The sequence below is a fragment of the Dermacentor albipictus genome, chromosome 9 (genome assembly GCF_038994185.2).
Source record: "Dermacentor albipictus isolate Rhodes 1998 colony chromosome 9, USDA_Dalb.pri_finalv2, whole genome shotgun sequence".
Classification (NCBI taxonomy): domain Eukaryota; kingdom Metazoa; phylum Arthropoda; class Arachnida; order Ixodida; family Ixodidae; genus Dermacentor; species Dermacentor albipictus.
Genome location: NC_091829.1, coordinates 27,570,605 through 27,585,291, shown reverse-complemented (window position 1 = coordinate 27,585,291; position 14,687 = coordinate 27,570,605). Strand labels below are relative to the sequence as shown.

At 47.8% G+C, this 14,687-nt stretch overlaps 1 protein-coding gene across 2 annotated transcripts in view; it reads right to left on the bottom strand.

Moving 5' to 3' along the window:
* Hil (peptidase hillarin) overlaps positions 1–14,687 on the bottom strand; it is a 107,906-nt gene that overhangs the window by 25,188 nt on the left and 68,031 nt on the right. The window contains exon 1 of one of the 2 annotated variants that reach the window (XM_070525810.1): positions 2,510–2,666. The exons of the other annotated variant lie outside the window; for it this stretch is intronic. Coding sequence (XP_070381911.1) covers positions 2,510–2,524 — 15 coding nt within the window. The 5' untranslated portion in view covers positions 2,525–2,666. Of the gene's footprint in view, positions 1–2,509; positions 2,667–14,687 lie in introns of those variants that run through there. 2 annotated transcript variants of the gene reach the window in all.

Sequence of the window (14,687 nt, the reverse complement as noted above, 5' to 3'; positions counted from 1 at the left end):
TGCGAAGAGATAAAGAACGGAAACCCAGACGGAACAATGCAAACGCACGTCGCACGCAACGGTCATTTCGCGTCCTTCAAGAAGTCGCGAAGCTACGCAAGAACCGTCGGACCGTTTCGACACCAGCTAGTAAAGAGGTGAGCACATTTTCCCTCGTAGGCACTGCGAAGGTGTACATAGTATTTTAAGTAATCCTACGCTTATCTGGCCCACTCGAGGTGCGTCAAGCTCGTCTATAAAATAGGAAGCTTGCATGTAGGTACCCCAGTAGGATCGATGGATGGATGTTATGAGCGTCCCCTTTGGAACGGGGCGGTGGGTTGCGCCACCAAGCTCTTGCTATTATACTGCCTAATGTCCTACCTAGGTTAAACAATTAAAAAAAAAACGCTCTGAACTCCCATAACCAAATTTTCTAATCCCCTATTGCAAACTGTGCTTTTGTACGTCTCCCTTTTTTGTCGTTTCCCAATTTTTCTTCCGCCAATCCTCACATGTGTACAAAGGTACAAATGTGGTCACTGCGACCTCTGGTGTCGAACCCAGAATCTCGCTGCGCATGTTCAACGGAGCGTACACAGACAGCGCGAGTTCCTTTCTCTCATCACGTGACGCAACATTCACTTTGAATAAGACAAGTTACTGCGAATAGCTTAGGTGCAAGAGATGCGCCAAATTGCTGCAAATAACGCGCACGAGGCCAGAATAGCCCCGGTCATCAAATTTTTTAATGTCGGCACTTTGTAAGAGCTGCGTCGGGCTCTAAAAGATGGAAAAGCAAACAAACCAGATGAAGCTCCTTTATTCGTTATCAAGACGTGATTAGACACTACATACAGTAAACTTCCGGTTTTTCCAACAGGTATGCACACTTTCTAACGCCCCAAGAAGTCACCGTCTCAACTCCTTGCATGAATGCCTGTAAGTCATCCCTGAAGTTGCCAGTTTACCTTCTCGCGTTCCTCAATTCAGCACCCAAGCAGTGAGGCTCATCGCAGTGACTCAATCAACGGCGTCGAATTTCTTCCAGTGTAATTCAGGGACTGAAATTCGATCCTTCCTGTGGCACCATTTAGACCTTACGTTCTCGGTATATACACAGCTCATACAAATGATCGCAAATGGACAAATAATAAGCCCTGCGACTACGCCATGTAGGCACATGGGAAGCAGTCAATCACATCTTGAACTAGATATTCCTGTCTGCAACTGCAGGACGCCAGCGGCTACCCACACCCGAGTTATGTTGAAACCACTCCTTCGCGATCCATCTTCACCCGCGCGTACGAACGGCAGCAGTTAAAGGCTAGCCCCCATTGCAGGCGACGACCCAATAAACACAAGCTTGCCGCTCTCTAGTACGCAGCACGACCGTAGGATGTCCCCACGAGCGCTAAAAGCCGTTCTGCGTGATCCCAAGTAGCAGACGCCCACAAACAGACGCACACGCGCGCATTCCTGTGGGAGGCAGACGATGTTAATTTTCCTTACTGTTTTTCTGTTTCTTTCATTAACCTCTCCTTCAGTGGCGGCGTTTGCCTTGTGTACTCGCGACTTATTAATTGCCCTGACGACCCACAAAAGAAACTGCGGCCGGGTTCTCGATCGGCCTTGCGATCGTGGCGATACGTACACGACCGCGATTCATAGCAGCGAAGGAGTGGCGTGAAGGTTGACTTCGGCAGAGGCTTCTATACATAGAAACGTCGCGTCAAACTCTCGGCGCCAGAACTTTCATCGCGCTAGCTATAGAAAGTCGCTCGATGCCAAGCCCTTAAATGGGCGTGCAATGGTCTTCATCGCACTCGATTCCCATTGGGTGAACAGGTTGTACGTGTATCCCAGTATGGGTATCGTGACCTGTTAAAAGTACGCAGCATAGCATCTCCCTCACTCCAAAGCATCAAACACATGCAGGGTTCTCAAGATTGTCAGATAATGAGTACGAAAGATAATAAAATGAAAGTACGATTACAATAACTATAGGTTATATTGCCGCCAATGTGTTCAGTTGGCTGCCTTCAGTGCTTATAGGCTAGAAACGCCACAGTAGTACACTCCGCAGTCAGCCATCCTTAATACACACTTTGCCTAATCAGCTTGGTGTTCCAGAACTGTTTTAATCTGCATGTTCAAGCCAACAAAAGCAATCGAAAACACTCACAAGGCTTTCACACTGTTCTGCAATACTGCAAGTATACTACGCAAGGTTATCGCAGATCATAGTTTAAATGCTGCAAGTCCTAGAAAGTCCCCCGGTTTCGCCGCTACTATTTCGTCGTTCGCTAGCTTAGAAGTGCAAGTCCTCCAAAAAAAGAGCGAGAAGTTATGGTAGCGCCAGGGAAAGTGCTACAGTTCGAGAATCTGCAGCTACTGGCAAGCGCCCTATCTCAGGCAAGGGCTGGCATGAATTAAAGCCCACGTAAACAAACGGCCGTGCGGGTACGAGGACGCTAAGCCTAGGTGTGCTGCCGCCGGCAAAAATGGAGCGAAGAATCCAAGTACTCACAACCAAAACCTCCATGGTGGCCGACTTATTCGTTTCCTTTCGCCAAGAAGTAGCTTTCCGCCCGCAGATACCAGACGCAGCGCTATCAAAACCGTTATCAAAATCAAAACACCTCGCAGACGGCACGACACACCGCGTAATACTCCTTTCGTTTACTCGGGACGCACCAGCAGACGAACACGAAACAGCTGCCGTCTGCGACCACGCATGGGCGGGGCTTGCAAGAGCGCACCTCCAAAAGAAACTACAGCAGACGACTCGGTGAGCATTTGATAAAAAGCAAAACAGAACAGCAGAAAGGCGCTGGAACGTCGATTGGAGCGTGGGCCGAAGCGCTGAGGCCTGTGCAAGCCAAGACAAACGCCGCGCATAGAGGGCCGAGATAGGACCTCCATTTGGGAGTGAGGCGCCATGCAACCAAGGTCGCAGCGAGAGATCAGAAGGACCATTCATGGGCAGGTGTACAAACCCCACGGGTGCCGCGATGGAATTGCGAACGCCGCAGACGTCCTTTTTGTTTACCGCGTAAGTTTTTCGACCGCTCAATAGATGGCGCCTGCAGCACAAGAATTGGAAAAAGTCGTTACAGTAAACAAAGAGGGAGATGGCAAAATATTTACTGTGAGCGGAGCCACTGTAAACACTTGGTATTAAATGCTCGCAGAACTGTTTATATGCCAGATCAATGGACGCGGCAAAACAGTTTTAGACGAACGCAGCAAAGCGCAATATTTAAACTGTTTGCGATTGATCATTCCCGCGAGCTCTTCGACAGAAACTGCAGCAGTGCGAAACAGGAACTATAGCTGTTGCGGTGGCGTGATACAAGGATTCTCTAGAAATCTACCGCGTATTATACTGGCGCATCGGTAGCTTCCATTTACAGCTAGAATTTCCATTGTGCATAATAATGTGCAGCTCTATAGCACAATTCATTCATTCACTCATTCATTTATTTTCTAGTGTCTTTAATTAGGTTCCAAGAGAACATGTTTTGCGGTAGGATGTGTCGCTAGAGACGCCAGTTTAAGTAATTTGTCATGGTTATGAGATTCGACATATCGATCGTGTTTTGTTGTCATATGAATGATCAGAACTCCATTGAGACCAATGCCATTGTTTACTGAAGCGAGCAACTTACCACATCCAAAAGCATAACTAACTTTTACTAGTGTTCTACACAAGTATCATATGCGAGGTGACCAAGTATTATGGACTTCTTTTCCTTCAAATTGCCTGTTCCAAGTAACATATTTCTAGTCCGTGAGCTGGATTATTCAGGGATGCGGAGATTAACTACACGAGAAATCGAAATACACATTCAACTAATTAACACAAATAATTACATTCTTGATTAGTTACATTACGGCACATATGGGAATTTGCAAATATTGGCCAGTGAGACTGCGAGGCGCATCCATATGGAATGAAATTGCAGAATGACATCAGTTTAAAGATATGCGCCATCAAACTCGTCGTACAAATGCACTGTTGTTAACGGTAACTTTATGCAGAAGAGTACGCATTTCGGCTGGTTGGTTTGAGTTGGTTGGTTTGAGCGCTGTTTTCTGCTCGCTATATTACGCATTGAAGTGTTACTTCGCAACGCCCATGTATTTCGTCCCACACTTAGGGAAATACCTCGAAACTGGTGTCATCCTGGATAGTTATTTCAAGTGGATATGTCTTGCAAACTCGCCAGCCACAATTCGTGAATTGCAATATGTGCCGTAAAGCAATTAACTAAGAAATTGATTAGTAAATTCCTGGTGACTATTTGAAAGAGTGTTTCGATTTTTCATGCAAGTAATGTCCTCCTCTTCGAATAGTCCAGTTCAAGGACAAGAATTATACTATCGGCCACAAGCGATTTTCCTTTTAATTCAGGAAAACTCAAACATTATCACCCCGTACAATATTAACTACAACGTGTGCTCAAAACGAGACAGAAATTCCATATTACAAGGTGCAGCCCTCAACAGTTCCTGTCAATTGTGCATATTCATATAGTTATGTTTCATTGAAAGCCACATCCGTACTACCGATGCTCCCGTTTAGGCGTAAAAATAACATAAATACACTTGTTGATGATACAGCCACAAAAAGGACTTCATTATCAGCACGGCAAATGGTATTCGCTGTTCTTTGACGTCCATATAGCAAGGGCCCATTGTCATGACCGTGTGGTTTTTTCTATGTTTGCGTCATCGCCAGTCCTCAACAAGTCTTGATGCCTGGACGTTATCGCTACATTATCTGCGCACAAAAATAAATAAAAATAATTATGGGGTTTTACGTGCCAAAACCACTTTCTGATTATGAGGCACGCCGTAGTGGAGGACTCCGGAAATTTCGACCACCTGGGGTTCTTTAACGTGCACCTAAATCTAAGTACACGGGTGTTTTCGCATTTAGCCCCCATCGAAATGCGGCCGCCATGGCCGGGATTCGATCCCGCGACCTCGTGCTCAGCAGCCCAACACCATAGCCACTGCGCAACCACGGCGGGTGTGCGCACAAGAGTAGTCAATTCTAGACACACACGCACACGCACCATTATCATCAATTTTAGCCAATTTTTATGTCCAGTGCAGGACGAAGGCCTCCCTCCAATTACCCGTCTTAATTGCGCTAGCTGATTTCAACTCGCACATGCAAATTTTCAAATTCCATCACCCCACATAATCATTGTCTTTGTCTCCCGTCCTCGACTGCACCTCCCTTGTCTTGGGCACCCATTCTCCAACTCTAACGGTCCACCGGTTATCTGCCTTACGCATCACGTGGCCTGCCCAACTCATTTTTTTTTCACCTAATGTCAACTAGAATATCGACTATTCCCGTAAGCACTCTGGCCCCACACAGCTCTCTTCCTGTCTCTTAGCGCTGCGCCTAACACTTTTCGTTTTGGCGCTCACTGCACGATTCTAAATTTGTTCTCAAGCTTTTTTGTTAATCCCCAAAGTTTCTGCCCCACATGTAAGCGACGGCAGAATGCAATTATTATGCACTTGTCTTGTAAACAATATCGGTAAGCTGTTGATCGTGATTTTGTAATGCCTGCCGTATGCGCTCCAAGCCAATTTGTTCTCGTGTAAATCGTGCAGTTGCGTGTAAATCGCGTGTTTTATTCTCACCTAAGTCGTGTGAAAGAGTTCATCTGCAATGACTATCCAACTACGCGAACAGCCGTAGCGCGTCACATTGAAACGCGTGCTGCAGCCGGGTTCCTCAAGCGCTTCCCAGCGGCGCCGACGCGAAGTCTGCGCATACCCAGTGACACCAAATAGCGTCACGAAGTTGCCGTCAAAGAGGTTAATTGAAGAGTGGCACATATCCATGGGAACGACCCACATTTTTAGACGGCGCAATCTTCGGGATAGGCCCAGATTTTCGGTTAGGTGATTAGATAGATTAGATAGATTAGATAGATAGATAGATAGATAGATAGATAGATAGATAGATAGATAGATAGATAGATAGATAGATAGATAGCTAGATAGATAGATAGATAGATAGATAGATAGATAGATAGATAGATAGATAGATAGATAGATAACCGGAAAGGAAAGCGGTTTGACAACGTAAAGAATGCCATTCGCGTTAACAAGCTGTCCGCTACGGTGTCAGAGCCACTGTACACACGCAGAAACCACCTCTGATACGCGTTTCGAGCATGCGCAGCAGAAACACTCCGAGAGCGCACATACCTGACTTACCACGACTGCAGATAGAAACGCGGTTGTGTACGGTTACGCGCACATGTCATCTGTCACATCGCTCCTGTCTAAACGGCGCACCTTCCGAGAGGCCTTCGAGCCCGCATATACGCAAAAGTAATGAGCAGCTACCGGGTTTCGCTTTAATACCCAGGCTGGCAAGGAGACCCAGGCCGCCAGCGCTACGGGGTGCGGCCGGCCCGTTCGAACGCCGCGGTTTCGCTTATCGCGCGGCTATATGCGAAAACGCTCGGAGACGAATGACGCGCCGCGGAAATGTGGACAGGTCGGAAGCGTTTGGCGCGGCGATTAGCGTATGTACGTATAGACAAACCCAAATGGCTATATACTAAGCGCTCGAGGACGCCGTGGCGAGCCATTTATGGGGGGTGTATATTATGGAACTATCTTTTACGCTTTGTTTCGCGACTGCAGGCTGGGTTACTATACGTGAGTCAGACGACGGGGAATGCTTCTCACACGGGACGCCGTCAGTGGAGCGCGGGCGACTTGTCCCCATTTGTAGCACGGCCTGAGCGACCATGGAAACGAGAAAACGAAAACAAAGAAGGCCGGGCTAAGAAAAAACGGGACAATGACTGAGACAGGTGCCCGTTCGGTTTGTGGGAAAAGGACTCGCGCGCGCGACGAACGACCTCATTGTCTCTGGTGGAAACCCGAAGCGAAACGACTTGTCGCCTGCGGGCGGTGTATACGGGTCCGCATAGACCACCACCGCGTTGGCAAGACGTCGTGCGTCACATAGGCTTAGATCCATTGGTGTGTTCGGCGGGACGACGCGGGCGTGGAGCCTTTGCCGAAAGCGAACGGACCACTGAACACGGCGAGACTGATTGGTCTCATTATGTATGCACGCCGCGTCTTGCAGTGACGACTGCCTCAAATTATGAAGAGTATGGAGTTCCGGACGAACAAACAAAACATGGTAATTTCGCAGCCGAGATGTTAAAGAGACTTCCCACGGCCGTTTTCGTGCGGTGTGCAATAAACAAACGTTTGTTGGGCTCAGTTCCCCAATCCAGAGTCGCTATTGAGGACATCGCCATATTGTCGAATAGGCCATTTTGTCGGCTCTGATTGGTCCAGAGCGCTGCTGTACGGCTTCCCCGATTGGCTCGAAATGCCGCCATTACACAATGTGACAATGTGGCGCAACTTGCCGATTGCCAGAATATAGCACCCCAGGTCCGTGGGGGAAGGATATCGGGACATTGAAAAGAGACTCGACCTGTGCGCCGGGTCGGCCAAGGGTCTCGATAAGCTCGGTGAAAGCCGAGGGTGGCGTGAGGCTGCGTGCACAGAATCAAAATGTCAAACCACGAACAGTCGGCAACACTACCTGTGCCGGGGTCCAGAATGTTTTGCGTTGAAGTGTAACTATAGGTGTTTGCAAAATAAAAGTTACTTTCAGTATATCTCGCTCGATCAAACAGCAATTTCTTTTCTAGGTTCGTTTTAGCCAGTAATCCGCAATTTTTGCTTCCCAGGTCGCGTGTCACCTGCTCTACGTTGGAGGTCGGCCAACTTGCACGGCTGCAGCTGTGAAAGAGGACAGCACGGTTCAGCAACGTAGACCGCGTGGGAGCCCCGAAGTGGAGGTATGATCAAACGTCGGCAATGACTTATCACTATAACAACAGATCCATTGTACTTACGATGAAGAGTGTGAGAAGTCGCTTATGTAAGTTCGCTGCTTTTGATGTATCACTTGCTCAGATAGACATACATCGGCGAAGGATATTTTTTTCTTTATGCATGAATCAGTAAAGGCAAGGCGCAGAAGACCAGCGCTCAAGAAGAACACATACGACAGGACCAGCGCCTCCCGTCGCCAGAGAACACAGGCGCCGGTCCTGTCATGTGTGTTCTTCTTGAGTCCTGGTCTTCTGCGCCTTGCCTTTACTAACTCAAGCATGAACCAACTAGCCCAAGCAAGAGTTTTACTTGAGCGTATGTCTTTATCCAATTGCTTCTTAGGCCACTTATTTCGCGATAACCGCCAACATGACTTAACAATGTTTGACAACCTTAGTTACTCTAAAGAGCAGGTTGTAAATGCAGAATGGAAGTTAGCCCATGCTCAAATCATGGTGCTTTTGATATATAAACTCGGTGCTTTGCACCAGTTTAGGGAAGTAACGACTCCAAAATGTGCCGCGTGATTGCATTGTTGCGTTGAATAACCGGCCGTTGCTGTTCCACTGCTGGATCACAGCGGACTGCGCTTCCGGTAAGTGTGCACAAGTAAGTCCAACACGATACATAAAATCATTTAATACGAAAACGATTCTACCCAGGGTCTCGCTGAAGAATGCGAAGCAATAAATGAGGGCATGATCACAACTAAATTTTTCGAACTACTAGCAAAAACAAAGGGCGGGGGAGACGGGGGGGGGGGCAGGAGTCGTCAGCGATTCCTTCCGCTATGAACTCGTTTACTGTGATAGCAACATTTTGCTACAGCCAATACCACTATTTTATTTTGGCTTTGCTTTTTCTTCCTATAATCATTGCGTTCACCAACTACAGGGAACTTAACTAAAAGCCAGTAGTTATATAGCGGTTTTTTAGGCTCGAGGGGTGCGGTCGTTATAAGGAAGCTTTAGCTCGGGCCGAACTTCGACACAGCCTATTCAAATACATGTAAAACGTAAAAACGCTTTACTGAGATAACCCCTGGAACGATATTAATGAAATTTGCTGCTTTTGAGAGAGAGTTAAATTATAGTGACTGTTGGAAGTGGAATTTCGCTTTATGGCATGAATTTTTTTTAACATTTTCAAAAATTCGGCCGTATGTAAACAGTATTGAAGCACGAAGTTTACAAATTAATAGCTCTGCATCAAGAACATATATCGCGGTTCTGTAAATGTCATCCATTAGATAATTCAATGCGGAGAAATTCCATATGTCAATTGATAGCTTACGTGAATTCGTTACGTTGTGTACAAGGTGTCTACAGAAGCTGTGTTTTCATATTACTCGATTTTTTTTAGATGCGTGTGTATCATATCAATTTTGTCCGCTTTAGATGTAGTAGGAGGGGCAATTAACAGAATTGTGATACCGTTTTTATTGCTGAGTTACGGAGTTGTAAACTTCGTAGTTTCGTTTTCAATTGAATATAATATTCACTTGAATATATTTGATTCAGGTCATTTTGGGGCATGATGTTTATTTTCCTTTGTGCGTTTGTGTGCGTTATCACACACACACACACACACACACACACACACACACACACGCACGCACGCACGCAAGCAATGGGGGGTGGCGTTGCGGTCAGTGTGCCAAGTTTGGAAAACTTGCATAAAACAGTCTTTTTTTTCAACCATCCAACGTCCAAGCACCTACTTAACCGACATGATTGCAGTGTAGCATTTGAGAAGACTTTCAAATTTTAAGTATTCTTATACGCTCTTTTTAATTTAATCTTTTGTGTAAATCAATATTTAGCCCGTAGGTGTGGTTGCAGTTGCTGTGTCAAAGGTAGTGTAAATGTTGCTGTGTTAATGACCTTCAAATTTAAAGTATTGTTGCACATTTTGTTTTTATTCAGTTTTTGTGTAAATCAATTTTAAGGCCGCTGGTAAGGAGGCAGTTGCTGTGTTATAGGGTCACACTATGCTTTTAAGGCTCGGTGACTCGTTTTGAAGGTACCGCCTAGGACCGTCAAATAGACCCTGTGGCCAAAACACCTACTACAACTGATGCCACGAGCGAAATGACGCACGCCTTACCTACGAGATATGAGCGACTTCATTTTCTCTCTAACTTTGCAGTATTACTATGATAGGCACTTGGCGCCAGTGAATACTGTAAGTGACTGTATAAACTTCGCGCCCCTACTACTGCGAAATCGTTGTTGACATTGATGTTTTCCAACATCCTTATCCTCAGCGCTTCCTCCATCGTGGTTAAGTGCCATATTTGAGGCTTATCATCATTGTCTTGTACGCTGCCTTTGGGGGGTCCACGCTGTTTTAACGAGCACGACAACGAAGGATTGTACGCAAATGCCACACCATCTTGCCAAGAATTTCTACACGATGCACATAATCTAATCCTCTTCCACTACAGTAGTGCTCGAAGTACACACACAGATGCCACTGCTCTCTGAGTTTGCTCTCTGAGCCTTCCACTAATTACCCAGCACCACTGCTGCGCGGTAGCTCAGTGGTTTGCGTGATCGACCTCCAAATGCTCATTGCATCAATGGCGTGTGTTCAAATCCCGGTGGATGCGGGTTCTGGCAAAGTATTATTTTTTTTCACGCTGTGGCAATGGCGAGGCTAGGGAAGACGAAGTGGCCTGACGACGACAGACATCATTGTATGTCGTCGATAGAGACAACGGTTGTCGTCAGAGTAACGGAATGGACGGACGGACAAGGCAAAGAAACCCAAATTCCAGCACTTAACTGCCGTCGAAATAAAAGCACAGCATACCGGAAGCTGGCTTCTGCACCTGCCGCGATCGGAACTGCCATTTCTGTGTATGGTGAGCACAATCGTGAAATCATTCGTTACATTTTGTACCACGTTCCAGGCTTCCATGATTGAAAGAACTGTATTTTGATCTTCTCTAATCCCTGAACTGTCCTGACTCTGGCGCACTGAGGTAGCCCATCGCCACGCCAGCTCAGCGCAGAAAGTATGGCACTGACTTTATATAGACCACATCTTTTTCATTGACGCCAGTGGCGAAACTTCCAATAGCGTCCGCGTTTCAGAAGCCGTACACGGTGATTGGCCAACCGCGAACAGGTCTTGTTGACAGTTGGGCCACCCTACGGTCAGCACAGCCAACTATAAAATGCCACCTTTATAGGCACGACAACAAAGATATCGGCACGCACTGTAATACGCACTGCAATATAAGCAGTACCTTCGATGAGCACTTTGCTTTAGTCAAAAGAGTTATTTCAAGCACTATGTAACAGGCAATGAGCTCATGACAACGAGTTCCATCCTGCCGCTCTTTGACGGCGCATCAGTCACTTAACACCCCCCCCCCCACACACACACACACACACACACACGCACACACAGAGATAAATGGCTCTAGGTGCCTCAACATGAACTGAGTTTGGAGCAAAGTTTCTGAACTGACCTATTAATGTACTGTGCATGCAAGACAAACTCAACAACGAAACTCCAAGTCATCCACCCGACTCAAAGTGCAGAAACGGAAGCGTTCCGCTTTCAAGGCGCCGCTATTCTTGTCAACCAACGTGGTCGCCGACTCGCCAAAGCCCCATCGATGACGCAGACTCGACACCATGTATGTATATATATACACGCGGTAGTAGCAATACACGCGACCACTTGGCGGTCATTTACATATTGTCCGACACGGCGTGCTCTCTCTCTCCACTTGGCGGTACGTAAGTTACTTTGCATCCTGGTCAGCATCGCAAGAGCCTTCCTGCACGCGCTGCCGCGATCGGTACCACGTCGGATTACAAGTCGCGGAGACAACCCCCCCCTCTCCTCGGAGACACACTTGTTTTTCTACACGTCGACGTGCTTGTAGTTGTAAACGGGCTCTTCGGACGCGACAACAACGTCGCCATGTGTGTACCGAAGTGGAGCGAGCTCCGTGGAGCGTCCAGCGCGACTGTCCTCTCTCCGCGGTGAACATCTTCGTCTCCGACAGACAACAATGGCCCGTCTCCTCCTCCACCTCCTCCAAGACAAATATAACCCGCTCGCTCGCGAACGTCACCGTGGCGCGTATGTCGGACAAGGCGGTCGGCACAGACCGTTGAGCGAATACAAAGCACATATACACGGTTGTCTACAGTTACCAGCGGCATGGACTCGGTATCGAAGCTAATACAGCGTAGACGTGCCTTCTACTTCATTGGTTCTCTGTCAGACTTGTCGAGCGTAGTGCGGAGCTCTTTTCTTTGTGCGCTGAGACGAGGACAATCACACGGAAGGCGTGCAACCGACTCTTTGCACCCACAAACTTCCATTGGGGACTACTGGTCATTCCGATGAGGAAGGAGCAGGCAGTACTGAATGCTAGTCCGAGCCACAGAGGACCAATGAGAGCTACGTCCGCTCGTCGTAAGCTGTGTGGAAGGCGGCTTACCACGCGGTCCCGTATGTACGGGAAAGAGAATTCTTGGACCCTGGTCACAGCTGACGTCAGCCCGAGTTGCCCTAAAAGCGGCATTGTGTGCGTGCGCGCTTGTGCTTTTAAATGTCGGACCGAATGAAAATTCGTAATTGTTGCCACTTGCCTTTTTCGTGCTTGAGCGGTCAAATTCTCTTCATATCATCTCGTCTTTTTTACTCTTTCCATATCCTCCAGAGCACAGTAGGTAACCGAATGGTTAATCTGGTTAACATTTCTACCTTTCATCTCTTTTTTCTCTGTCTTTCTTTTATCTCACTGGCAAAAGGAAAAACTGATTAACAACCTGTTGACTTCAGCGAGTCCTCAGGCTTAACTCATTTACTGCGACGTACAGCAGCACGCAGGCTATCATACATCGCATAGGGCCACCTTCTCAAGAACAACTTCGGGATGCAGGCAACTTCGTGTACCCTTCCGCTACAGCATTGCCTGCCGTGAGTTCCGAAATACAGGCACAGGCACCAACACTCTCGGTGTCTGTATACAATGTAAAAAAAAAAAGAACAGACGCAAAAATTGCCGAACTCCGAAGTCGTGCAAAAGTCGTAGTTGTCTGGCTCCTGACTGCATGAACGTTGCCGCAGTGGCATGATTTGGATCCCCAACTGTTCTGGCACGTAAGGTCATACCGAATGTATCACGTAGCCGATTCTCACGTGTAAAAGCATAAAGGCGGGGTTCCCGACTGGAATACGGTTTGATACATCGGGATGACACAAAGCGATGGATATCAGCAACTGGGACTGACGATATCCATTATTTCGTAGCTGTGTTGACATCCGCAGAGCAAATGTTACGAAGTCAGTATTTTGCGCGCCCTTCGTAGTCGCGTGAATGAGTGCCAGTCACCGGTTTACGCTTTTGATGCGTATCGATATCCGGCAGATCTTTAAAGAACTTTCCTTTCGTCAGTTGTCGCTTGCCAGTATGGACAAGCTTTGTTGATGGATGTTCTGAAACGTTTCCACAACGTCGAAGTGCCGCTAATGGCCCCCCTGCCATTAGCAGCACTGAAAGATGATGCGCACAGCACCTCTCTAATTTGCCCTCATCGTCACTCAGCCCCTCGGCTTATAACACTGAAAGGAGCAGAGGGCAGGGGCGTGGGAGCGAAAGGGGGAAGTGGGGAGGGGGGGAGGGGGGGGCTGAAGCACCGTCGTCTAAAGTGAATGAAAGTGCCCGTCCCACCCATCAAGGACTTCTTACGGCACTCCAACGCACAAAGCATTCGCACTTGATACGTTACTTGATGATACACTTGATGCATTACATATACGCGGGTGCCGGGAGAAAAGGCTAAAAAAAAAAAAACGAGGCTCGTGAAGATAAAGAAAAATGCTATGGTACTAAGAATCATCTGAAGAAAGAAAAAAAGCGAATCACCAGCTGCACACAAAGTCAGAGGAGTTCGGGGAAGGGGGGGGGGAGGGGGGGGGGAGGGGAGGGAGAGGACGGCGCGTGCGGCTGCGACGCAACCAAACAAAAGACCCCGCAGCCATCGTGTGCCTCCGCTGTTGTCGTCGCCGTGGACGTGGCGGTGGCGGCGGCGGTTGAAGCGGTCTCGTCCCCGCACCGCTCTCTTCCGGCTTTCATTCGCCGTCCCCGACAAAGAAGACCCCCCCTCCCCTCGCACAAGAAAGGAAAAACAGCCGCCGCCGCTTAAAGCTGTTCATTCCTCGTTGTGGCTCCTTTCGGCTCCAGACGGCTCGAGCGAGGGAGGGAGAACGAGCGCCCGTCGGCGATGAAGCGGTATATATGGCCAGAGAGAAAGCCGGTTGCACCACCACCACCACCAACCACGCTCACTTTCTCAAACGCCGAGGAAAGCTTCCGCTCTCGGCCCTTTCCTCGCCCGCTGCTCCGTCTAACCCTGGAGCGACAAAAACCGACCGGCGACTGCTAAAATTAACGGTCCTGTTTTTTCCTCAGCGCTTGGTGCCACTTCATTAAAGGGACACCTTAAAGAGCAATGCGAAAGCAGTTGAAGATGGTAGACCACTGTTCCAAAACTTCTCATTCAGTCGACCAACACAAAACAAAGAGAGAGAGAGAGAGAGAGAGAGAGAGAGAGAGAGGGTATTCGGATGACAAAGAAAGCCAAGCTTCGCTCTCTTGAATTCAGCGTCCGAACAGGAGCAGCGGTGTGGTCAGTGTGACGTCATGAATGACTCAGTATTTTTGTCTGTTCAGGTCGTTTTCTTGCTGTTGAACTTCCGGAAAGCTGTTTGGGTGACTATTTAGTTCAGTTTCAATGCTATGCAATACTAGTTTGCCTATAACAAATGAGATA